General features: G+C 43.0%; 1 protein-coding gene across 2 annotated transcripts in view; it reads left to right on the top strand.

The window, feature by feature from the left end:
• Positions 1–291: 291 nt before the first annotated feature.
• Positions 292–26,523, top strand: part of LOC100566411 (nuclear receptor subfamily 1 group D member 1) — a 35,656-nt gene continuing 9,424 nt past the window's right edge. The window contains exons 1-4 of one of the 2 annotated variants that reach the window (XM_062971643.1): positions 292–694; positions 23,545–23,835; positions 25,199–25,287; positions 26,083–26,227. In XM_062971643.1, the coding sequence (XP_062827713.1) occupies positions 679–694; positions 23,545–23,835; positions 25,199–25,287; positions 26,083–26,227 (541 nt within the window). In that variant the 5' untranslated portion in view covers positions 292–678. Of the gene's footprint in view, positions 695–22,851; positions 23,052–23,544; positions 23,836–25,198; positions 25,288–26,082; positions 26,228–26,523 lie in introns of those variants that run through there. The other variant, XM_008103586.2, reaches the window with a different exon arrangement.

The following is a 26,523-nucleotide window of genomic DNA, read 5'->3' as shown; positions in this document are numbered from 1 at the left end:
ATTAATAAGCAGTAGAGAAATGTGACTAGAAAAACTTTCAAGGGAGGCTTGGAGAAACCATTCCTGGAGGAGAAATGCATTGACTTCAGCTTCGAATAACCACCAGAGCTCTTTTTAGCTGTGAAAGGGCTGCATCCATGGGTGGGATGGGGGGGGGGGGGCGGGCAACCCTATAGTGCCAATAAATACAAACCAAAAAGGGGTGGGTGGGTGGAAGGCGGGAACCTCCAGCCTCGCCTTTCCTCTCTCTCTCCCCCCCCTCCCTTTCCCCCCTCCCAGCCCGCCTTCGCTCCGCTTTCCCTGAGCTTTTGCTCCGAAGCACGTGGAAGCGGCACTCGACAGCAAAAACGTTGCCTTCTGGAGCCTTAAACCCATTTTGCAGCGGGGCGGCAGCAGCAGCGGGAGCAGAGCAAACAGGCAGAGCACACACACGCGTCCAGAGAGAGAGGGAGAGCCATCTACACACATACCTACAGACACACACACAGAGAAGAGGGAGGCAAGGAGGGCAAGCCAGCCGCAGAGGGTTCCCTTTGAGCGCATCCTCCTCTCTTGGTCTCCGGTCCCTGCCCTCTTTGGGAAACCCAGTCCTTTCTCTCTCGCCACACAACACAACCAGAGCATTTCCCCTCTCGCTCTGTTTCTTCACCTTCACAACGGGAGGAAAAGAGGCACGCCATGGATAATAATTCAGGTAAGGCTCTTCTTCTTGCAACGCTCTTTTTATTTTCACATCCTTTCTGGGGATGTCTTACCTTAAGATATTGCTTCTCTTCTCAGCAAGGAAGGAAAGGCTGCAAGGCTCTGCAAGCCCTTTGCCTCCAATTTCCTTTGCATTGTGTGATATTTTGAGCTATACTGTATTCCTATCTGGGCGTTCTCCTTTTCAGCCCTAACCTGAGATCCCCTTCTGTCTTGGAGCTGCTATGGCATCAAAAAGTCTCAGGGACTGAATTCATTTCCTTTTGGAAACAACCACAAGCACAGAAAGGAATCCTCTTGCGTTATTTTTAGGTAGTGGATATTTCCCTGCAGCAAACCTTTCTGCTTTTGGCATGGGCTTTTATTGTTAGGGTTTTTTTTTCTGGAGATGAAGGATAAATAGATGTTTTTGGAAGGGTGATTGCATGAAAAAACACACCCTGGAATGTCTGCAGATACAAAGAAAGTGGGGGATGGTTACTGATGTAATGTTGGATTTATTAGTTAGGAAGAGGCTGCAGCTTTTGGGCCAGGGAGGGACTTGAGCTCTTTCCACACAGCTGAATAAATCTCGTGTTATCTGTTTTGAACTGGAATATATGGCAGTGTGGACTCAGATAACCCAGTTCAAAGCAGATATTGTGGGATTTTCTGGTTTGATATTCTGAGTTATATGGCTGTGTGGAAGGGTCCTGAGTGGCATTGGAATGTGTGCATACAATTATTACGTGTTTAGAAATGCAACACAGTGTCATGGATTTGAATCACATGGGTGCAGTTGGATTTGTACACCTCAGGAGAAAAGAAAAGAAAAGAAAAGAAAAGAAAGGAAACCAGCAATATGTGACAGGTGACTCTGGAAAGCTGCTACTCTTTTTTTGTTTTTGTTTTCTGTGTCACTTAAAAAAACAGTGTACAGCCACTGCTTCTGGAATATGGCCAAACAGCCCCAGAAAACTCATAGCAACCCAGTGATTCCGGCCATGAAAGCTTTCGACAGACAACACAGTGTACAGACAGCTCGCATGCTTGTGTGTGTGTATATATATGCACGAGAGAGAAGTAGAGGTTAAATGGGGTCAGCAAGTCCCAAGAGGCTATGCAGTATATAGGAATGTGGAAGAAAATGGTAGGGACTGATTGACTGAATGGAAAGATGTGTTTAACACTGAGCATTTGGAAGGTTTTGTGGGATCAGCGAGTCCCAAGAAATGCTGACCCCCACCAAGACTATAGTGTATAGCGCTACTTCTTAAACTGTGGGTCCTCCTGACCCAAATGGAGTTTCCTTAGCTCATTGTCGGAGTCATGTAAACATTCCTTGGGCGAAAGGGCTCATCAGTGGAAAAAGTAAAAAACCCTGATGTATAGGAATGTGGCAAAGATGTTAGGGACTGATTTACTAAGAAAAGAAGGGCTTCTATTAAACATTCAAAAAGTGTTGGGTGGACCAAGAACGCCACTGTGCTCAAGTCCATCCCTGAAATGGTCCACAACAGATATTTTGATACGTAATATCTGAGCAGCCCTGAAGAGATGTATCCAAATGGAGTTCCCTTAGCTCAGTGTCGGAGTCCTGAAAATTTGGCAACAGTAAAAGGTTTCCGAATGCTACCTACTTACACAAATCTATTAGCAACATTGTGTAGGGTTTACTGTGGACTCTGAAGAAAATGCTTCAGCTGTGCTGCACAAAAAGAAAAATCCACCAGTATAGCAAGCCTTGCAAATGCTTGTTTATTTTCCGGAAATGCTTGATTTTTTATATCTATTTCATATACCTACATGTGTAAAAATTCCTTGGGTGAAAGGGCTTGCGAATGGAAAAAAAAAAAGCCCTGATGTATAGGAATGTGACAGAGATGTTAGGGACTGATTTACTAAGCAGAAAGAAGGACTTATATTGAATGTTCAAAAAGTGTTGAACCAAATAAGCCCCTGTACTCAGGTCCGTCCCTGAAGTGGTCCACAACAGATCTTTTGATATGTGATAGCTGAGTGGTCTTGAAGAGATGTATCCAGTTCAGACTGATTTGGTGCAGTAGTCTTTCCCAACCTGGTACCCTCAAGAGGTGTCAGACTGTGATGCCTACCATCCCACCAGATTGTGATTGATCGGGTTTATAAGATATTGTATATTAGGTTGTGGAAGACAATTGTACTGAGTTTCAGTCTTTACCATCTTGAGTTCTCTTTACTGAAGATGGCAAGGATAGAGTGAGGAATTTCCAAGATGGAAATCCTTAGCTTACCCTCCTATCAGTGGGAAGCTATATTTATTTCACCACTGCATCACACGCAAGTGAGACGCTGGTATCAGGCTCTGAGTTAAACATTCTGAAAGTATCTGCTTCTGTTCTTTTTTTATTTTGTATGATTAAAGGTCATGTTTCTTTCCTATAATAAAATAAAGATTGGCTTGACCCAGTAGCGCTTGATGGGATTCTGAACAAGATTCCCAGGGATCAAGAGGTAGAGCTTTAGTGATCTGCATACCTCTTTGCCAGTCCTTTTAATTGGCAGAAGAGGAATAAATTATGCGAAATCAAATAGATACAAATCTGTAACATTTATTCAACTCAATCAATTTATCTTTTTGTGATATACATTTGGTTTGAATGTTGGACTAGGAGACAAGTAGACCAATATTCACATCCCCGCTTGGTCATGGAAACCTAATGGCTGACCTCAAGCAAGTCACATTCTCTCAGTTTCAGGGGAAATAAAAGGCAAATGCCCTCAAATAAATTTTGCCAAGAAACCCCCATGACAAGTTCACTTTAGGGTTGTCACTTTTCAGAAATGCCTTGAAGGCACACAACAGCAACATATTTCTGTAGAATTTTATTCTTTCCATCATTTGTTCACTTTCTAGTTCTTTTTTCTCCATTCTTTTGTTGGTTTTTTTTAAAAGTGCAGATTACACAAAAAGTGCATAAACTGGGCTTTAGCACATTCTTAGTTTTTAGTAAGGACATCACCCAGTGCTGGGAAGCTCAGACCTCAGGCCACAGATCATGAAGGGAAACTTGCACAGGGAGCATTTAGTTCCCTGCTTTTACCCTGACTGAAAAGCAATGTAAAGCCTAATTTCTTCCCCCTTCTTCTAAATCATCCATAAGAAGCTTTTGGAGTGCAAGGTAGGGTATGTTTTTCATAGCATTATAGGGAAAGAGATGTTTAATTAAACCCCAAGAAATTCCCCAGTGGCTACAAGAACCCGTGTGGTGTGCTGACTGCGGGCTGAATGAGGGTGATGGAGGAATGAAACCATGCAGGTAGCCTTATGACCCTCACATTATTTCTCAACCTCTTTTGTCCTGGAGGGTTGTCACAAAGTTAACTAGAACAGTGCCTTGCCTTGAGGAGCTTCGAAGAATATGTGAATAATAGTTCTTGAATTTTCTTGGGATAGTGTGTCATCCAGATTTATTTTGGCCTAAAGGTAAGGTGTGACATCTAGCGCTATTGCAGGGTCCTGTCATAATTGGACAGTACCGTAAGTACTATGCTTTGTGCACACCTGTATTTAAATATGCCACCACAATGGAGCTCTTGCTATGACATCCGAAAAAGTTACATGGAAACTCTACCATGATGCCTAACATCCTTCTGTTATTGGAACCTGGGAAGAGGCTTTTTGTCTTCTCAATTGGAAGAACAAAGTTGGGGGAAATAATGATTTCCTCTATAGACTGCCATACTCTGGTGTCTCAGTAGCACTACCGAACCACAGTGGCAATATAATTGCATTGTGACTTGTAGTGTCATATTGTCCACTTGTATGACCTTCCACTGCACAGGCATTGCTTTTACTGTACATTAGCATCCTGTTTGTTTTGTTTTGATAATATTTATCCCCTGCCTACAGCAGTGTGTGAGAGTTTTAAACTAGTGTTGATGTGGCCTGCCCTTGGTTTTATTGTTCTACTGTTCTTTTGATTTTGTTTATTGTAGTGTATATTTTCTTTTATTGTATTGTTTAATGCGTTATGATTTGTTGTTTTATTTATATTTTGTTATATTGTATTGTTCTGGGCATGGCCCCATGTAAGCCGCCCCGAGTCCCCATTGGGGAGATGGTGGCGGGGTATAAATAAAGATTATTATTATTATTATTATTATTATTATTATTAGTTCCAATGCATGTTGAGGAGAAATACACCTTAGTGCTGATACTGTTGGAGATTTTGGAATTCTTTCCTCATAAGATCCATCTTGGAGCAATTCCTGCTGGGGACAGATGTATACAAGACTATGCCTCTAAAGCAGGGACTGACTGACCTCTGTGTTGTTAAGGCATTTAGTTTTCCAAATAGCAGGGTGGGAGTTGCCCTTTTGTATGATTTCCTGAGCAGAGGTAGTATACCATAATAAAATAGGTCATGCTGGTTAGGGTCAAGGGGAGTTGCAGTCCAATTACACCTGGGACGCTATGTATTCTGCATTCTTGCACTACGTTTTTGAACACTTTACTGTTTTTCTGCTAATCTGTATTGCAGAGGATTTTACAATATGCCTTCAATAATGGGATATTTATGTCATTCAATCAGTCCTTTAAAACTAAATGCATTCGTGGGGGGGGGGGGGGGGTGTACTATTATGCACAAAACCCAAATAGAAAGGTGGAGAGGATTTTACAATGTGAACACATCTCTATTTATAATGATGGAAAACCCTTTTCTTCTTTTTAAATAATAAATAACTTTAATAAATACTTCTTATTTGAATTTTCTCAGAGATCCAAGTGTGGCCTGTGAACCACTAGCCAGATAATTCTCCCTGCTAAAAGGCATTCAAGGTTGCCTTAGCCAGAGGTTGGCGCTTGCCTTCTGCTGACCACACGGACCAGTGTCCATCTACCTAATCTGTCTGATGGGAGTGACATCCCTGTCAGGTCCCTTACTGGGATGATCCTGGGCATGCCTGCATGTGACTTGCTGCTTGCGTGGCGCTAACCTGACTGTGCATTCTCTCCACTGAGCCCTGCAGCCTTGAATGACAGCGGCACATGCCCAAGGTTTTCTCCAGCTAATCACTGCTAGAGGGAGATTGCCGGGTGAGTCAGAGGCCACAGTGGAAGAGAGTGCACAAAAGATGCATCTTCGTGCGGTGCTCAGGTGTGCTATTTTGAATGCGGGCAGGCTAAGATAGAAGCATCTTGCGTGCCAAAGTTTTCTGAGCAGCATTCTGTATGTAATGCTGAGTCTCCTGATCTCCTGCTCCAAGAGGGCCACATCCTATCTCCTCCAGTTCAAGGTGTGTCACCTGGATTCCATCCTACCTGGGCTGGCCTGGGGCATGACTGTCTTTCGTGTTGTTTGGAGTTGCAGCTTGCTTTACCAGAAACCTGTGAAACAGGAGGAATGTCTCATGTCAGACCATGAACTAGTGCAATAGTGTAACAAATCTGGGGCTCGTGTCATTTCTGATTTTTTTTCTGTCAGTATCAGATGTTAGGGGAAGGGACAGCACTCAGTGGGAGAGCAGTGATAACAGAGAGCAAGTGCAATTATACCTTCTGTCAGTCTCCCCCACACTCGCACTCCGTCCTCCCTCACCCATATGACTCCCCTCATGATTTTGACACACCAAATGAGGGAAGAGGATAGACCAGTGATTCTCAATGTGTAGGTCCCCAGGTCTTTTGGCCTACAATTCCCAGAAATCCCAGCCTGTTTACCAGCGGCTAGGATTTTTGGGAGATGAAGGCCAAACCATCCTGGGACCCACAGGTTGAGAACCACTGGGATAGACTATAGGATCTCAGAAGAAATGTTTTCTTTTGTTGGATCAGAGTCCGTTGTTCAAGATGAAAGATGACAGCAATTATTTATCTGCAGAGAAAGAGAGCTCTCACAAAGGCCTAGTTACACTTCTTTTGCAAAGTTTGTCTTGGCAATCTTAATTGTCCAAGGCGAAAATGTGTTATTGGCAGAAGCTTTTCCATAATTGACACTTGCAGAAAGCAACAGGTAATTGTCTATCAGTCACTGTTTTACCTCTTGATCTCTGCATGTCATGTCATTCTTGATAGCAGAGAGACTCTGTATATTTAATAATAGGCATTGCTGTTTGGAATGTCTAGAAGCCCTAAAAATGTACAGCCCCCCCTTTTTTGGTAGTGCTTTCCATGATCCTTCATAGAGCTGTATGCCTAGAATCTTCATGAAATCTATCAACAGCTCTGAAAAGCTGCATGACATATGTTAACACTCCTGTAGCATTGATTGCTGTGCCCACTAGTAGGGAAAACAAGTAGGTAGCTAATAGAGAGCAAGCCTACAGGATTGATTACTGCATTGCCATCTTCAGTTAGGATGAACTTTCTTTCTTTAGAGGTATGACAGCATTTGGAGAAGGGAAACTGAAGGTCTTGGTGTGACCGCAAATAAATAGGTCAGCCAGCCCGATATGAAACACAAGGATTGGGGGAGAGGAGGGGGTATTGTCCCATTGCTTTTCTCATTTGCTGCTCTTTGATGCTAAAAGCTGAAACCCTGCAGGATGCCTCCATTGAAAGAGGGGACAGAAGAAAGATCAAATGGTTCAGCAGTGCACCTTTCTTGCAATTTCTGCTTAAAATTGAGGGATTTTACAGCCAGGCCAAAAATTTTCTTGGAACCGCTATCATACCAGTTGTCTGGGGATCTGATTTTTCTCAGGGAATGCCAGTGACTTGTCAGGGAATTTTGTAATAAAGAGTTAGTGGCTGAATTTTCAATAGTGCAGACCAATTGTACTTGTGTGCTTTGGTGTGGCATTACTTACTTTCAATTGCATTTTGTTCGCAATTTGTTCACAATTAAAGTCCTTAGGAACAGAAACTATTATTTTAAACCCTGAGATGTTGACAGAGTTAACTATTTTAATGCTCCTTGGGAAGCTGTTTCCTAGCCAAGGAGTTTATCGCAATGCCTATCTAACTGGGATGTTATTCAATAATGGGGCACTGAATTGTGAAGCAAAATAATTTACTGGGATTCAGCCTGGGACTCAGAGTTTGGAGAATATAATGGTTCCTAACAATATCAGTGATAACCAGAATGTGGATATTAAAGGAGATTCAAGTAATGTTTCATTTAAGTTCAAAGTTTATCCCCTCTTTATATGTTGCCTATAGAGGTTTGTCTTTTGCTATTAATAAGGAAAGTTTGCAGGATTGAAATGAGGGTTAATGGAAAGTGCATTGCTCAAACACAGCCATTACTCTTGCCTCATGCCAGGGAAAAATCAAAATTAAATTGTCTCATCGTTGCCTGGCATCAAGGTTCTGTATGGAGATTTCAAATGTTATTGGGGTTAATTGAGAAAGCTCATTTAAGTCATGGGGTTACAAATAGGAACTCATATGCAGAAAATCTGCCAAAGGTATTTCCATTGTTTTGTTTTCTACATTTTATGGGTGTTTGAAAACCTGTCTCATTAGCTGTGTTATTTTGGGCAGGCAGCCAATGACCCACTGCTGTGTTTGCACATCCTTGTGCATTTAAAGATATCCAGGTTAAAATAATCACTGGTATCAACAGACAGCAGTCATCTCATGATGAAAATTAGATGGTGTATAGCCCTGCAGACACGCAATCATGCTGCATGCCCCAAATAGCACGTTCACAAGGATCTGGTTAGCCCCTAGCTAGTGAAATGCAGCATTTATCCAGTACTGTGCAATAAATACCTTTGAAAGTAGCAAGGGGCATTTTGCTTTTCTTGAGCAGTATAATTCGGTTTCCATGTGAATTACAGGATATGGATTGACAAGGACGTTTGCGAGACCTTTGTTTTTTAACCTTTCCTTTGAATACAAGTACATTTTTCTCTGTTTTTTTGGTGACTTATGTCACAGCTGATATTACAGTAGTTACTGTGGCAGAAGGGATTTTGGCAACTGCAGTGCCGCTCATTCCCATTATAGGATATATAAAGGTATAGAGTTCCCATGTGTTATTGTGTATCATAGTTTGAGAGAAAAGATTCACTATTAATAAGTGAAAAACTGGGGGAAACTGGAGCAATTGTCAGTTTCTCACAATCCATACCATGGTTCCCTCCTAATATTTGGACAGAAACAGGATACAGCTGCCAGTGCTATGGCACCTCTCATATAGCATTCAGGCAGCTTTGAAGCGAATGTATGCTAACATCAGGGCATAAGAAGAGCCCTGCTGGGTCAAAGACCTATCTAAACCATGATTGTGTTCATGACAGTTTGCAACCAATTGTCCCATCATGAAACCCAAAAGCTCACTACAACAGCATCATCCCTCTTATGCTCCATCCCTGTTTTATGTTTTAGTAGAAAGTATAAAATGACAGTATCTGAACATTCTGCTTCCTAAAATGTAAATTATCTCCCCAGTCATATTTGTGCATAATTGTCAGGGTAGAACAGGAGCCCTGAAGAGAAATAGGGTGCTGTAGATGGCTTGACTTTCTGCAAGCCTGTTTTGATTTCCTGTTCTTGTTTGTGACTGTGAGGATGAGAGTGGGTTCTCTGCTAGATTCATGTCACCGAAAAGTAGGTATGTAATTCTGCAGCAACAAAAAAAAATCCATTTCCAATTGGAAGCTTTCCCACCTCATCCTGCCCTTTCTCCTGTTGTGGCGACTTTGACCTACTTTGCTGTCTCCAGGCATTGATGGCACTTTCTCGGGTGCCAGAGAGCCTGCGATCAAAGTAAAATGCATTGCAGCAGACAGGATATGCCAGGCTAGTAGTGTGAAAGTGAGGCTTACATAGGATGTGGGCTTGATACTTTCAATGCAAGGCAGGTTGGTTCTCTACTTTGGCTGGGGATGCTTTTCCTTCCTTGCTTCTTACTACGTTGGCATTAAAGGATCAGAAAATATCTATGTGGGTGAGAGTAGCCGCAGGGGGGGGAGAAAGGGTGTTGGGTAAGCAGTCTCCTCTTGAAACCTGCCACCTTTTGGCCCAAAACCCATCTAACACTGCCCATTATTTTTTTAACAATGGTTCTTCTGCCCCTGATACAGATTTACTTGGGTTTACTGCAGGGATAGAAAGTATGTGGCTCTGCAGATGTTGCTGAACTACAGCTCTCAGCAACCCTAGCCAGTCGTGAAACATTATGAAAGTTGCAGTCTAGCCTTATTTGAACAGCCAACTATTGTCCACTGTTGATCTACTGAGTGCACTGCTAGGATTTACAGATGCTACAGCTTGGAAAATCCTCCAGCTAGCTTGGGCATTCAGAGTCCAAAAAAGGACCTTTTCCAAAATCAAGATTAAAAGACAATGGCTTAAGACATGTTTCTTAGGGCCCAAACTACACATATTTACATAACATAATACTGAGATCAAGCAGGTTTTATGCAAATTCATTGGGCAGAGCAGCAATTTGCAACAATGGAAAGATGAATTCAAGTAGTGGGGTATCAGTATCAGCAGTATCAGTGCCATTCTTCCACTGCAAATTGCCCTTTCCTGAATCTGCTTTGCCAAATTAAGAGTTGGGGAAAGTGTGGTCCTTTCAATTATGGTGGATTGCAATTCCTGTCATCCCTCACCATTGATTATGTTGGCTAGGGCTGCTGGGAGTTGTAGCCCAGCAATATCTAAAGGGCCACACATTTCTTCAGCTTTGGTCTCAATGAGACAGCAGCTCTCAGGACCTTATTAAACATGTTTATATATTATAGCACTGAACAACTCTGCTACCTTGTCAGGAGCATGTGACAGGGAACACAAATCTCTCATGTTCCACATCTCACCTTTGGTATGAACAGCACTGTGAGCAAGTTCCTATGGACCATTTTTGGACTTTTTTTTGAAGCCAGATTATTGGAAATAAGAAGTGCTGCTGAGAAACAGTTGTGCTAATTTAAATTTGCTTGTTGTTGTTCATTGCAAGCTGAGTTTGCTAATAACCCCAAAATGAGAAACTGTCACCCACTGTATTATGAAAGTAGTCAGAGAAAGCGTGAAGCAGACTCCAATTTTAATCAAGTTTAATTTCCACAGTCCCACAGTTTGATTTTAAACCAAACCCAAATAGATTTGCATTAAAAGGGTTTCCTTCTCATGATTTCATGTCATAGCCATGACTCAGTGGAATGGCCAATTACTTATACCCAGGTATATTCTCTGACATTTCTAAGTAGGTCTGAGGAATACTCCTGTCTGAAACTCTGGAGAATCATCAACTGTTAGTGTTGCCTAGAAATACTGTGCTTGGTGGTCTTACACAATCTAAGACAGGTTACTACATAACACAATGTTTTGAGAGTTGTAGAGGATAAACATGAATTGGATGTGTTTTTGGCATAACTCATAAAAGTTATCTTTTAGGATACCAACTCAGAAATTCCAAAAGCTAAATTAGTATCTGGGCTGCTTCACAAATTCTTCACACAATTGAGAATGTTTCTGATTGGGGTGAAGAAAGAAGGATAAGTATTGGGGTAGCAAGTGGGAATGTATAACGGGAAGAGGTCAGAAGAATGGCAGAGTGGCATAGCAGAGCTTGGGGAAAATTTGGACAACATCTCTATAACCTCCATTTAGGATGGCCATTGGTTTAAGGATTCTGAAAGCAGTAGTCTCCCCTCCCCTCAAAAAATATTCTTGGGACTGATTTGGAGGAGGCAACTGTTTTCTAGTATTAACTTGGTCTTTAGAATAAAGCAAACAATCTCTGGATGTTTCTGGATTCTTCACTTGGGTCACTTGGGTTAGATATTTGACTTTCTTATTTTTCTATTTCCACATCCTTCTCCCCCTCCTGGCTTTCATCTGCCCATCTCTGCTGGCTTTCAGTAAAGCAAACAAATATATTTGAAATCACATTCGGCATCTTTATTTCCCAGGCTTTTTGCCTATTCTGGGAGCACGACTGCTGCAGTTCCAAGCCTGTGGACACACTCTGATTTGTTTAACCTACTTAAAGCCAAAAAACTGAGCCACTCTTTCCTCTCCTGCCCCTCCCACCCTTGTTCCACTGATGAAGGAACGTGCAGGCAGATTAAAGCCTGCACGAGTAGCTAGTGTCTCCTGGCAGACTCCAGCTAAGACCCGAGCTAGGCTCGTGTTCCATTTTCGGGTAATCTTATTTATTGACACACTTCTCTTTTGTAGGGGAACCATCTACATCCCTCTCCCCATTAGGTGGACATTTCTTTTGAAGATTTGCAGTTTTAAAATCAGGGATGGGAAACACAGAACCACCAATATTTGCCTTCTGTTTTAAACCATTTTCTCCAGGCTGCTTTTATTCCAAGCTGTTGAGATTGATGACTATCAAGACAGTCCAGTGAACTGATTGCCATCCAGAGCTTTTGCCTTCCAGATGGAAAGGTGCAAGCAGCGTGCTTGGCCTAAATAGATGTTGGGAAATGGACTACAACTCCCATTAGGAAGGACTTTAGCCAACAAGGCTGGAAGATTCTAGTAGTTGTATTCCAGAAAAATAGCTGGTTTCAAGTTTGAGGTCCAATTCAGAGGTATGATGAGAGCAAAACCTTATTACTGATCCAAGTTGCGTGAAGGATCTCTCTCTTCATAATAGGATTTTGATGGGCTCCATGAAAGTGTCTTACTAAGGTTTTTTTCTTGTTGAATTAATGGTATTCCTCAGAAGGTTCAAGGATGTTTTGTGTTGGGAAGGAATCACTTTCAAGGATAGCACTGGATGCCTTTGAGAGTTCAGAGGAGCTTCAGTGAGGATGCACCTCCAAGGGAGGTCTTCCAGTGCTTCATTGGAGATCCAGAAGTTGTATCTGAAGGCCCTTCCACAAAGCCATATAACCCAGAATATCAAGGCAGAAAATCCCACAATATCTGCTGGGCTATCTGAGTCCACACTGCCATATATAACAGTTCAAAGCAGAAAATGTGGGATATTATTCAGCTGAGTAGGAAAATATAAAGCCCATAACATACATGAACATGTTTGAGGTGAGTTAGATTCAGGGCTGTTTGCTTTCAGTGCTATTCTCTGTGTGTCAAGGAATATACAAATGTGTGTATGCATGACGGAGATCTGTGAGCATTATCTCTCTTCTGGAGAAGGTCACTCTTCTCAATATTCAGAGGGTGCTGAGCTGAGTTGTGTTCAATCTTTGTAGTAGAGTATCATCCCTGGAAAGTGTCTTTTGTTTTCCTGCTGCATCTATAATAGAATACAACAAAAGTAGCCATTTGACCTACTTTGGCAGTCAAAAGTTTGAATTTGATCTATTCGTTTCTCTACCTCTTCGTTTTTCTACCTCTTGCCATCAAAGTGAACTTGCTATGATAGTTTCATAATCACCATTTGATAGACAGGAAAAATGAGATAGTGATCAAATGTATTCTGCCAACTAAAACCAATTTACTGTTTGATTCTTCTGTGGGGTTTTGGAACAACACTAGAATCTCAGTTTAACACCCATGGAGACTTACATTCAGAACCAGGAATTTCCCTGTTAGGAATTGGAGGGGATGTTGATTGGCTATTCAAGCAAAACTTGAGTTAGTCTTTTTTCAGTCTTTCCTATTTAAATGCAATTTTAGTTGAGGAAAATAGAGTATAAAAATGTATACAAATTTTTAGCTTCAAAATGATTTTGAAAAGTATGCCACAAATAGGGTCATTGCTTGCATCTGCAGAGGGAGGAGAAAAATTGGGTTTCACCAGTGTAAAAAAAGTAAGAAAGCCAAGCAGAGGGATTGTTGCGGGGGAAGGAGGGGGCGAGGACAACAGTTTTGTGGCCTAGATTCTGAAGTATACCAGGACTCTCCCCAGCTGTTGATTGTTTCAAAGGTAGCACAGTGCCTACCAGGGAAGCATTGCTAAATTTGCCTTTATCAGGTGAATCCAGGTCACCAGATACAAGCCGCTGCTGCGGCTGACTTCATCACAGTCTTTCAGGAGAGAGCCTTGGACTGATTTCTCTAGCGCCTGGGAAATGCAGACTGCAGCAATTCCTTTTCCTACTACACACATAACATAAAGTGGAACAGACGAAGCCCGTTCTCTGTTTGCTAGGTTGCCAGTGTGGGCTGTGATCGCATCTCCTCCCAGCACCTCTCCATCCTGCCTCTCTCCCCCCAGTTCTCCCGGCAGAGAGAAACCAACTGCAGTGTCAGCAGCAGCATGGATACCCGTGACAGTGCTGATGGATGAGGCAGTGCACAACATAGTCCCCATTGGAGGGGAGGGCCGGGATGGGCTCTGTGAGGGGGTTACCACTGCTTAGTCCTTTGTGCATATGTTTGTGTGTGCCTTCAAGTCGCCTGTCAACTGGTCCTGTGGTTGCTGATTGTGCTTGCTGAGGCTGCAGGTAGCTTCCATGGAATTAGCCTACAGTTTTAAACCCTTACAGAAAGTGGCACTGTTAAGGAGATGTGGCTTCAGTTCCCATTTGTCTGCCACGGACCTCATGTGAGGCATTTCTCCTCCCTGTTGTCAGATCTTATTCTCATACTATAGTCAAAGTTCCAAATATGATTCTACATGATAGAACCCCCCCTCTTTTTTTGCATTTTCCAAATCTGTAATTTGAATGGATGAGCATGTATATTGTTCTGCTTTCTACCCAGTATTAACAGTGTACACGCATAACACAATAGAGTATCAGAGCTATTTTCAGTGCCTTTACAGAAAGAATAGGGAATGTGAGATCCTCCAAAGACTGCAGCTCTCATTGACTGTAGTCAGCAGACAGTGGTTAGGTATAATAGGAGCAGTAGTTCAGAAATTTCTGAAGGACCACACATTCTTCAGTTCTGCCTTACAGCAGGTACTCCCTCTATACTGCGCACGTTCAGTGCTGGCTTGGCTCTCATAGCTTCCCCCTAAAGATGTCCTGGAATCTGCAATTCTATGAGGCAATTGGGAATTCTCTGTTAGAGACCAACCTTTACAATGAGTGACAATTTCCAGAAATCCTTGGCATGTGGAGGGTGGGAGTGAAGGATGCTAATGCAAGCTAAAGTGCTTTAAAATTGGGCAAAGATTGCTATGCCTAGCAAATGAGATTGCAATTTAGCAAAACAACAAAAAAACCCACAGTTATTCAAGCCTTGAATGCTGCCTTATACTAGGTCATTTAAAAAAAAAAATGATATGCCTATCCTAATATCATCTGTTCTGACTTGCTTGGCCCCCCAACAGCACAGGTAACCAAGATCCATGTAACTCTGCCACTGACCTAGGAATAATTAATGTATGAAGCAATTACATCATATTACTAAGACATCAAAACAAATAAACCTCAAACCAATGTTAAGGTATTTAGAGCGAAGTTGTTTATTTATACCACAGAGGCAGAGTTTTCATCAACACTAGTATGCTGTATTTTCATTTTGGGGTTGTTTAGTCCTCTTTCTCTTACGCTAGCATTAGTGCAGGATAGCACCTGATCAGATGACATGTTAAAAAACAGAAGCATAAATATCAATGTTCAGCCATGATTGATCAAGCCTTTTCTGTAGACTTGTGCCTAGGGGCAGATATCCTATGTGCACTCCTCGTAACTTTGTAAAATTCAAAAGCTCTCAGGCAATCGGACCAGCCTTGATGTTGTAGGATTACACAAGTAAAAGTGTATTGACAGTTAACTTAATGAGTATTTAGATTATCATAACTGCAGTTTCCTTTATTGCTTTTCCTATCTTCCTTGTAACATATGATTATATGCTTGGGCTCTTCTGTGGTTATTTTTTATGACATCCATGTGATAATCTTTGCATGCCTTCTGTCCATTTTTGCTCCCTCCTCTTTGGGCTGGAAGATCATTAAACAACAATGCTATATATGCAAACTGCCAGCTTTATATCCCTGCAAGAACTTTGCTGGGTTGCAAAATAGCAGAGGGTCAGGTGAGAGAATCTTTATAATGTTTTGAAGGAACTAAAATAAGTTGCTGGCTCCTCCTCTGTGGGGTGTGGAACTCACTGAGAATAGAAAACTTTCCAATTATCTATTTGTAAGGTGCTTTGAAAACCTTTGTGATGAGCATGATATAAATATTCCAAATTATAAATACAGTGACAAGAAATTAGACAGGAGAGAGCCCCAGATGAATGAAGTGTCTCCCAAGTAAGGACTATGTTCCATATTACTCTAAACAACTGGTTGGCAACCTTTCGGAAAAGGGTTATGAAACAATAATGATGTATACAATGTAGTAATATAGGTTTTGTAAATATGCCACACATCAAATTCAAAGCAGGAGGTGCCCCAATTCAGCATTGTGCTTTATGTAGGAAGGCCACTGTGGTTTTGGTGTGGTTTTGCTGTGTGTGATAGCTGAGACAGCAGCATACCACAGCATGGGTGAGATGGACAAGACTGCAGGCCTGTCTCTTTGACCTACTTCCTGCTGTATCTCTCAAGATGCACCACAAAATCCCCGTTGCTGCTTTCAATTGGGGCGCTCATGCTATGCAGTTTGGACAACAGTGTTTTCAACCAGAGGTTTTCAGTATTATTTCTTCAGGAAAAACCTTTTATTTCTTTGTCAAGGAAGATTCTTCTCAGATATGATTGAGACCAGACACTTTTTCTCACCTTCAAGAATCACACCATCAACATACAATTGTCAAATATTTACGTATTTTCCAGGAGTCTGACATGGTGGCTACTAGAGTGGTCCAGCATTTCTGTGTTCTCAAATAATATTCTGTGTCAAGGCTGGTTCACCAAGTGCTCTGCTATGGCTGACTTCTCTGGTTGAGTGAGTCTGCAGGGCCTTTCATGTCCCTTGATTAGTGTCTGGGCATCACTGCGTTTGGTGGTCCCTATGTAGACGTGTCCACAGCTCCATGGTATACAGTAGACTCCTGCAGAGATGAGTCTACTTTTCTTCTTGTCCTTCGCTGAACGTAGCATTTGTTGGATTTTCTTTGTGGGTCTGTAGATACGCGTAGATTGTAGGTTGTGTTTCTTCATCAGCTTAACCTATGTCGTTGGCGGTTCCCTTGGTGTATGGTAAGAACACTTTTCCTCTGGGTGGATTTTTGTCTTTCCTCTCACACTTGCAGCTCTTCTGATGTCAGGAGAGAATGGTTCTGAACATGGCCATACAGCCTGGAAAACTCACAGCAACCCAATGGTGAGGAATGCTGGGAATATTAGGAAGGACTTCGTGACATCACTGTTCAACAGTGAAATATGCTGCTTCGGAGTCGGCTGGAGGTTTTAGAGCAGAGGCTGGTTGGACGTCTGTTGAGGGTGCTCTAATTGTGTATCCTTGCATGGCGGAAGAGGGTTGGTTGGAGCCTGGATGGCAATGCTATGATTCCATGCTCCGAGGCACTCCCTTTTTTAAAAGCAGAGACTGTGGAGAGTGCTTGAATTGTATTGTGTATTTCTGCTTGCAGATTGGGTAGCTCAAGCGGAGTCAAAACTGCATTCATTCCCTAGTGTAGATGCCCCCATCCTCTATGCGCGGCCTCGCCATTCGCGTGCCAAGGCGCCCTCTTCTTCTTCCCCCTCCTCCTCCTGCTGCTGCCGCGGCGCGAGCCTTCCTATCTGTGCCGCGCGGGCCATGTGAGCCGCCAGTCAGGTGTCCCCCTTCTCTTTCCGCGCCGCCTTGGCGGGCCTCCAGCACGTTGCTTGTTCCCGACGCGCGCGCGCGGCTAGAGGCAGCGCGAGGCGCCCGACACGTGAGCCACTGACCTGATTGGAGGCGAAGCGCGCGCCCGGCGCTGGCGGAACCCAGGACCCGCGCGCGCGCTCTCCCTCCTTCCCTCCCTTCCTCGCCTTTTGCGGGCCCCTCCTTCCCTCTCTCCCCGCTCCTTTTCTTTTCTGCAGGCGCTAAAAATAAACAGGAGATTGCGGTGCTCCTTGACACACTTTCCGCACCAAGAGTGGGGCAGCTCTGTAGAGCGCTGATTCCCAAACTCTCCAGCTGGAAGTGGGCTGCTGCTCCCCAAAGCCTCAGTTGTCTGGCCCAGTGGTCAGGGGATTCTGGGAGTTGAAGTCCAGAAAGCCTGGAATAACCGCGTCTGGGGAACACTGCAATGCATTGTGTTGTCGAAGGTTTTCATGGCCGGAGTCATCGGGTTGCTGTGAGAACTCATGTCTGTTTGAGGCAAGTGTTAATGTTGCAATTAGCTGCATTGAACAGCCTTGGAGCTTCAAAGCCTGACTGCTTGCTGCCTGGGGGAATCCTTTGTTGACAGGTGTCAGCCGGCCCAGATTGTTTCCTCTCTGCAATTCCCCTGTCTTCTGAGCATCCAGTCTTTGAAGCTGTAAAGCTATTCAATGCTAATCAAGGTGGCTAATTGCAACATTAACACTTGCCTCAAACAGACAAGAGTTCTTTCTCCCACCCTGAACTTTCCATAGATATATAAACCCCACTTGCCTAGTTTCCAACAGACCTCACAACCTCTGAGGATGCCTGCCCTAGATGCAGGCAAAACGTCAGGAAAGAATGCTTCTGGAACATGGTCATACAGCCCGGTACTCACAGCAACCCACTGCAATGCATGTTGGCAGCACCACTCCCTTGCGAGTTGTAGTTTGACATGACCTTGAGCCTTCTCTGCCCAAGAATGCTGGTGTCTCAACAAACTACACACCCCAGGGTTTTCAGAGCATGGAGCCATGGCAGTTCAAGTGGTGCCAAAAGCACATTGATTCCCCACTGCGGGTTCACTCAACGCATACAGCGGGCTTGGAACCAGGGCCTGCAAAATGGATTTGGTTTCCTTCCATGATCGCATCCTTGCCAAGATAGTCTGGCAATGCCATCCTTACACATGCTATCCCAAAATAAATCCTGTTGATTTCAATGGGATATACTTCAAGGTAAAGTAAATATACACATTTTGCCCAAGCAGAATGAGGTAGCAATGAAGTTGCAAAGGCAATGAGATGGAATCGCAGTCTGATTCATATAATGTAGTCATGGGCATACTTTGCCCTTACCAGCCATTAGGAATTGTGGGAGTTGTAATCCAAAACATCTGGAGGGACAAAGTTTGCCCATGCCTGGCATAACGTGATGCTACAATTTTCAAGTGCTGACGAACAACTTGAAAGTAGATGACGGCTGTGTAAGGAGCTGCCCAACTTTCTCAGGTTTTGCTTTGACAAACTACCTGTTTTTTTGGATTCAGTTTGACTTTGCTCTCCCTGTCATTATCTGCTTTTGACAGGAGAGGCATGTGTTTGCATCTCCTATGTTTCTTCTTAATTTATTGTAGTGCATTCCATTTCTCCAGTGTAATTTACACTGCGAATAGTGAAGATGAAGGTTGTTTAAGTCCCATTGATTTCCGTAGCATGTTCTTCACTAAGCATATGGATATTTTCTGTATTTGATGAAATGTGACTTAAAAGTGGGACTTGGACTGAGGCCCCTTTCACACAGCTGTATAAAATCCACATTGACCTGGATTATATGGCATTGTGGACTCAGATAATCCAGTTCAAAGCAAATATTGTGGATTATCTGCCTTGATATTCTGGGTTCTGTGGCTGTGTTGAAGGGCTCTAAGTCACACATTGTGTCCTATACTTCAGATGTTACATTAAATTAAAAGGTGGTATTCAATTAACGACATGTTGAATAAAACACATCTGAAAAAATGGTTTGGGCACCATTCTGGGTTCTTCCTGGCATTTGTTGCTGTAGTACCTAGAAGTGAGCAGAACCATAGTGTGGCTGCGAGCAACCCATATTCAATTTATCTGCATTGCCCTCATAATAGAGTGTCTTGTGTTTTCTGCTCCCTTCTGTTCCTGTAGTTTGAAGTATATGCCAAGCACTTGAGAGTTCGGAGGAGATACAGATTTGTTGTGTTTTGCTGTTGGTACTGTTGCTAAATTGGGCTGTTCTATTTCTTTTCTGTTCATAAACTTCTGGGCCACTGGAGTTGCCAAAAAGAAGTGTGTGATTCATACACCCAAGTTTCATTTTGAGCATAGGAATCTGATTTTAGGTCAAAGTATTGTCCTCCTAAGTGGGGATGTGGGCCTATTTCAGGTCTCCGGGTTCTATGTTTTTCTATCCTAGACACAAGATGCATAAGCTGGGGTCTTGTGCGAAACACATCAATTTAGAATTAAAGCAACCAAAGCCCAGGGATTTGTTTTTAGTGCTGGAAATAAAGAGAGGTCAGTTCTTCCACACGCAAATCCATTGTTGGCAACTCTCAGGTTTTGTCATTCCTCAGGTTTTGTCATTCCAAGAAGGGGTGCAGGAGTCATATTATTTTTAGATAATCAGAACCCCATCAGAAGTCACCCTCACAGGTCCACTGCTATCCTGTGTACATCCCTGTTCAGTATGTGCCTCGACTGACAATGACGCTCCATAGTTTTCAGCAGACAAGTCTCCCTTTTTAAAGCCTTCTTTGTGTTGTGTGTCTTCAAGCTATCTGTGACTTTTGACAACCCTAAGGCAAAACTTGTCATGGGATTTTCTTGTTCAGAAAGGGTTTACCCTTGCCTCCCTCTGAGGCTGCAGTAGTGTGACTTTCCCAAGATCACCCACTGGATTTCCAAGGACAATTAGGGATTTGAACACTAGTCTCCCAGAATCCTATTTCAAAATACAAAACATGTGACTTCTCTTTTTGATCTTGCTGCCCTTCAGTGAAGAGTCAACTTGAAGTCTGCCACACACAAAGAACCTGCTGTGTCATAGATTTATCTCATCTAAAGGTGGTGAGATTTACTCTGACTAGAAGAGAGAAAAGACGTCTCCTCTCCTTAAACGGTGCCTAAAAGTACAAGGAGAGGAAAAGCAATTTGCATGTGTTACTTCCCTTGCAGCCACATCTTGAATATCCAGACTAGGTGTTACGCAGAGAGCAAGAAGGTTTTAGGTCATTGGTCAGTGCACAACTGACAATTTATATCAAAATGTGCTCCCATTGAACTACTTGCTGAGGCCAGGAGTGAGCACATGCTAATTGAATCTTGTGTGTATGTGTTTCATTTGGGCAATTACTTTCTCAGTTTGGAAAGGCCAAAAGTTTATGATTTCTTGGTTCTAGGCCAAAGACCAAATGATCTAGAACAAGAATTAACAGAATATCTCTCAAATTGGATATTCTATTGGCATGGCAAAGGGCACTGGGTATGTTCAGTACTGGGAACAGCCCACTTTCCCAGAGGCCAGAAGTGATTTTAAGGCTGGCAGTGCCTGCAGCCTGAACAAGCTTTTGTTGCCCTTATAAGCCTCACAATGCCTATGAAAAAATATAAAAGAGAGGCGGTTTATTTTTGGCACATGTTTTTGAAAGCAGGGAGTTTTGCAGGACAGAGCTGAGTGATGATGATTGGTCCTTGCGGCAAATTAAACTCATTCTGTCACCGAAAGACAGAGAGAACAAGAGTGTGGAGATGCTGCTTGGAAAGTACATCTCTGTTCCTGATGTAGGTCACATGTGGATTTGTATCTGTTGTGCAAGTGCAGGCACACAAGGCAAAGTATAGGGAAATTGATAAGCCGGAGTGCCACTTCCAATAGGTTTCTGTGTGGTTCACCAAACATTGTTGAATATATCCCACATTGCAGCTTGTGAGCTCAGCTTAGGGGACAAAATGACTGGAGTAACAAAGTAGCAACACACAACTAGATGGAGGAAGGTCAGAAAATCATGGACTTAAGACTGGGTTAAGAAGAGAGCTGTCTGTTGTGGAGAGATGTTTCAAATAGTTACTTTGTTGGACTGTAACTCCCAGATTCCCCTGGGAGTATATTTCAACAAAGTAGCTTCTCCAAGTTGTACCCTTGCTGAGTGGCTGGGCATTAGGTCTGCACTTGAAGGTCATAGAATCAATTTCTGATTTCTCTAGTTAAGGAGAACTCAAGAGCAGGTGTTCTGAGACCTTGGAGAGTTGCCTCCAACCAAAGTCAAAAATACTGCAATGGACAGACAAACTGATTCGGTCTCTTTATTATAGCTTGCACAGAAAACCACCAGAGTGAGACTTTGGTTGCTTAGACCAGCAAACAAACAATCATAGAATAGTAGAGTTGGAAGAGACCTCATGGGCCATCCAGTCCAACCCCCTAAGAACCCGCTAAGAACCCGCTAAGAAGCAGGAAATCGCATTCAAAGCACCCCCGACATTGGCCATCCAGCCTCTGCTTAAAAGCCTCCAAAGAAGGAGCCTTAAACAATTTAATACCTGACCAAACCTTGCCTAATTTTGTCAAGAAGGCTTTTCTATAATGCTTTGTCTTAGTCTAGATTCACAGGCTGAACATCATCCTGAACCCTTTGATTCCAGGATTGGCTACCTTCTTGATATCTGACAGCACAGAGGAATGTTTATCAAGCTGCCCCCCGCCTCCTACTCTTAGGGAGGTAAACATGCCTATATGTTCTGCTGTGACCCCAAAGAATTTCTTACGTTGCCTCTGTAGCAGCTTATTTTGGAAGTGTGGGAGGGACAGCTTGATAAAACTGCCTCTCCCTCCCTGAACGGCTTTCAGATGGCCGCTTGGGCTTTGCGCCCGTGGTATATGTGCCATCCATTTGCCCTACTTTTCTGCAGCACGTGCTTCTTGGGCCACATTCCCTGCTGTTTCCCTGGTTTCATCCTGGAGCCACATGGAAGCTGTGTGTTTTCAGTCTGTCACAGGTTTCATCCATATAGGCACGGCTGCCAGCTGTACTGCAGATCAATGCCATGGCAAAGGAGAGGTTTTGCAGGGAGATGTGAGAGAAGCGGGGTAGGAGGTAGGATTGTTTTCAACAACAGGGACTCCTTTCTAGGCCAGTTTCCCCGTGTCTTTCTCTCTGACCTCCACATGCCAGGTTTGGCATGTCATGCAATTGGCACACAAAGGTCTCCTGGAAAAGTGAGAACATTTGTGGTATTTACTCAGGATGGAATGAAGAATGCTGGCTATAAATTATCATAGGTTCAAGTTGAATAAATGATGGAGGTGAAATTCCGTTTTGTTAAAATCATTTGTAGTTTTAAAACTGCTTTCAGATTACATCTATTCTTGTTAGGAAAAGTTCAGCAGAAAAACATGCAGCTCAGCTAGACCCACTGAATAACTTTTCTTGGAGATTTTGCAAGGAAGGTTGTACAGGTTGGCAGCACCAGGGCTGAACTAGGTCATTGCTCTTTCTGGACTCACAAGCCTCTTCCAAGTTGTGATTTTCCTCTACCCCCCCCCCCCCCCCCCCGAGGCAGCCGAGGAACTGGAACAACGTGTTCACATATTGGCTGCCAGTGCCTATAGGCAAGGTGCTGGGACAAGAGGCACAACAGTGTCCATGTGTTTGAGTGATTTTCTCTCCAGGTCAAACGTAGCCCACCAGCCATGGTTCATAATCTTCTTGCTTTCGCTTGGTTGACTGGCACTGCATTAACAGCGTGAGGATCTGGCTGGCCAAATTCCCTGCCTCATGGGCTGCCCAGGGCTTGGTGAGTTAGAAATTGTGGAGGCTTGGCCAAGAGGAACGATCAAATTGGCGGCGGGGGGGGGGGGGATGTCTGTGCCTGTTTTCCCTTGCAATATGTGCCTCCTTTGTGTGAGCTGTTATGAATCACAGCACTCTGGTCATCTCTGTGGAATGTGCAGTTTCCTCTTTGTTCTCCAGGTGTTTGGGACTCCCAACTCCCAGAAAGCCTGGCCAGTGCGTCCAGTGGTCAGAAATTCTGGGAGTTGAAATCTAGAACACCTGGCAGACAAAAGGTTGGATTGCTGGTTTAGACTGTATGCCATTTTAGAAATCACACGTCTTTTGATTCTTCCATCTGCTGCTGGTTGACTCAGCACTTACAATCTGGACCAAAAATGTGACTTTGGTCAAGTGATACTCAGAACATTTGGATTGTTTAGATTCACTTTCTGCACCATATCCATAGATCCTGCACTAATCTTCCCCTCTCTTCCTTGCTCCTTCTCATCCTTCAGGTGGTGTGATACTCTACGTGGGCTCAACAGCTGGTTCCAGCCCCACTCCAGGCAGCCCTCCCAATGGATATCTGGTGCCTTCGCCCCAACATTCACTGCCCTCCTCCTTGGAAGAGCTGACTCTTACTGAGATTGGGGCCATCAAACCCCAGCGAGCCAGCTCCCCTTCCTCACCCAAGGTCGCCTTCCAGTTTCCTGAAGGGATTCGCTACCCCAGCAAGGGCCAGTCACCCCCAACACAGAGCAGGGTGCCTGCTGCCAAACAGAATGGAGCCTCTGGCACTTTCACCAGTAAGTAGCATGGGATCCTGCCACCTTCTTTCTTTAATGAAACTGGATTAGTGGGTGGAGTGGGAAGATAGAGTGATAGAGTGAAGGCGAAAACCTAGGAACCACCACCAATATCTTCATTCTCTGGTTTATGAGCAAAGCCAGCAGGATGGGTTAGGAAAGGGGTTGTCAAGTCAGGACCATCCCAGTCCTTGAAACCTCACAGGGGGATGGATCCTGATGATGTTGTAAGGTTGATGTTTTCAGGAGAAACCATTGTGATGAGTTTGAGCATGATATCTTAAACATTAACCACCATTGCACAGAATAAACTATCAATGAATATATACCAAGTCTAACAAATTTTGAAAACACACACACATAAATTTTTCCTCTTTGTCTAGCTAAATGGAAAAGAGTAATTAGGTTCTGGACATTTGAACAAGGAATTGACTGCTATAAAATCTGGAGTCATTGTGTGAGCTAGAAGCTCCCCTCAACCATGCCTTCACTGTGTGGTTTTAGGCAGACTATGGCCCCTTTTGCCTTAGCCTCTTTTCCATTTCTCAGTAAGGAAATAATAATGTCTGTCTGCCTTTCTAGATTGTAGTTTGGGATTTAGAATACTTTTGAAAAGACTCCAGAGAATTCAGAATGTTTCACAGATGTCCTGTTATATGTGCTAAATGCTTTGAATGTTTAGAAACCCTTAAACAAGTTGAATATTATTCTCCTTGGAGAAGACCACTCCATTTCTGCTCCTGTGTATTATGTTCCATTTATTGAACTAGCAAGGTATTGAAAGTAACTTGTGTGAGGATGAGCCTGAAACCAAAACCTAGACAATCTGGCTACACTGGAAGGAACAGTCTTCCTAGCTGAGGAAGTCCTAGCTATTTGGACTCAAAGGCTTAAGATATAAAGCAATGTTTTGTTTACTTTAAGATCGGTAGGCCACTGTATCTTCTACCTTCCTTAGCCAGCACACTCAAGGTTGAAGGTGCTCTTGGGAGTTGTAGTCCAATAGCATCTGACAAGGACACAAACTGCTTGTCATTGATTTAATTTACCTTTACATAAATTGATTGATAAACATATTGACCTGAAGTTGTTCCCATTTTAAATTTATGAAACTAAACTCCACCTCCAAAAATTCATTTTCTGTTCCTGAGATATGGAACTCATTTCCTATTAGACTAATTTTTAAATCTGACCATTGCTATGCTGGCTAAGGATGATGGAAATTATAGTTCAACAGAATTGTAAGGCACAGGTTGGGTAAGGCTGTTGTTTATAAGTTTTGGGAAGTTCACTTAAGGGACAGTGGAGGGGAGGACATCTAGCCTTGTGGAGGACTTACCAGAATGCTTTTCTCCTCTGACAGAAACAGGGGGTATGGTGTTGCTCTGCAAGGTTTGCGGTGACATTGCCTCTGGTTTCCACTATGGTGTCCATGCTTGTGAAGGTTGCAAGGTGAGCTTCATCCTTCTCCCAATCTCTCTACTATTTTTTAAAAAACACACTGAAACTAAGTTTCTGAGGACACTAGAGTACAAACAACACTTGAGGGTGTTTTGCATATATTTCTGGACTATGTGGTGATGCATTTATTATCTTGCAAACACTGTGTTAACTGGTTTGCTTCTTCAAGCCACTTTAGAAGTAATTAATCCTGATTCTTTTTCTTAAATTGTATACTTACTGAAATATACCACCTGGCAAATTATTGCAGGGTCATGACCATAATAAAAATAGTCTAGGAACATAAGAGATGCTTTAGTTATGTGTTTTTCTTCTGACAATTTGTGCCTACTGTGTAATCAGCTATCCAACTGGCTGTCAGGAATTGATGCAGAATAAATCACTGTAGCCTAAATAGACTAAAAGCAACGTGTCTCCAATGATTTTGGAGGCTAAGCAGGGCCAGCCCTAGTTAGAACTTGGATGGAAGACCTCAAATAAATTCAGGGTGTTTTATGCTATATAGAAACTGGTGAAACTACCTCTCCATATTCCTTGCCTAAAAAAAACCCTATAAAATTCATGGATTTGTATAAGTTAACAGATGACTTGAAGGCAAATAATCACAGCCTCCCTAGAATTAACTATGCCTCCTTTGACAAATGTTATTTTGTGCATCATTTCAAGGCAAAGAGCATTTTCAGTTCAACTAGAGCAAACAGTTTAAAATCGGCATGAACTCTTAATGTTGTATGTGTTGACTCTTTCTACTTACTCACCTTGCCCTAATCTGATTTGGTTCACCAGGGATTCTTTCGGCGAAGCATACAGCAGAACATCAACTACAAGATGTGTGTGAAGAATGAAAACTGCATGATCATGCGGATGAATCGCAACCGCTGCCAGCATTGCCGGTTCAAGAAGTGCCTGGCGGTGGGCATGTCAAGAGATGGTGAGTATCTGGGCAAGGCCAGAATCTGATTTAGATGAATAAGACAGGGGGAACTGTAACGAGTGCAATCAAACCTTAACCTTTGTGCAAATTTGAGTTTTGGTGAGGTTGCCACCAATAATTAACTGTGTTTATTGCAAAAACAAAAAACTTTAAAAAGTGTAGTAAGTCATAAAATATATGCACTGTCCTTTTTGCATTAAATATAGTCAACGGTACTAAGAATTAACATTTTGGGATTTAGAGATACTCACATTTCCCCCCACTTTTGCAGTTTGGACTTCAAACTGCTGTGA

This window comes from Anolis carolinensis, chromosome 2 (assembly GCF_035594765.1).
Source record: "Anolis carolinensis isolate JA03-04 chromosome 2, rAnoCar3.1.pri, whole genome shotgun sequence".
Lineage (NCBI taxonomy): Eukaryota > Metazoa > Chordata > Lepidosauria > Squamata > Dactyloidae > Anolis > Anolis carolinensis.
The sequence above is the reverse complement of the archived record's forward strand: the minus strand, read 5'-3'. Positions and strand labels throughout refer to the sequence as shown.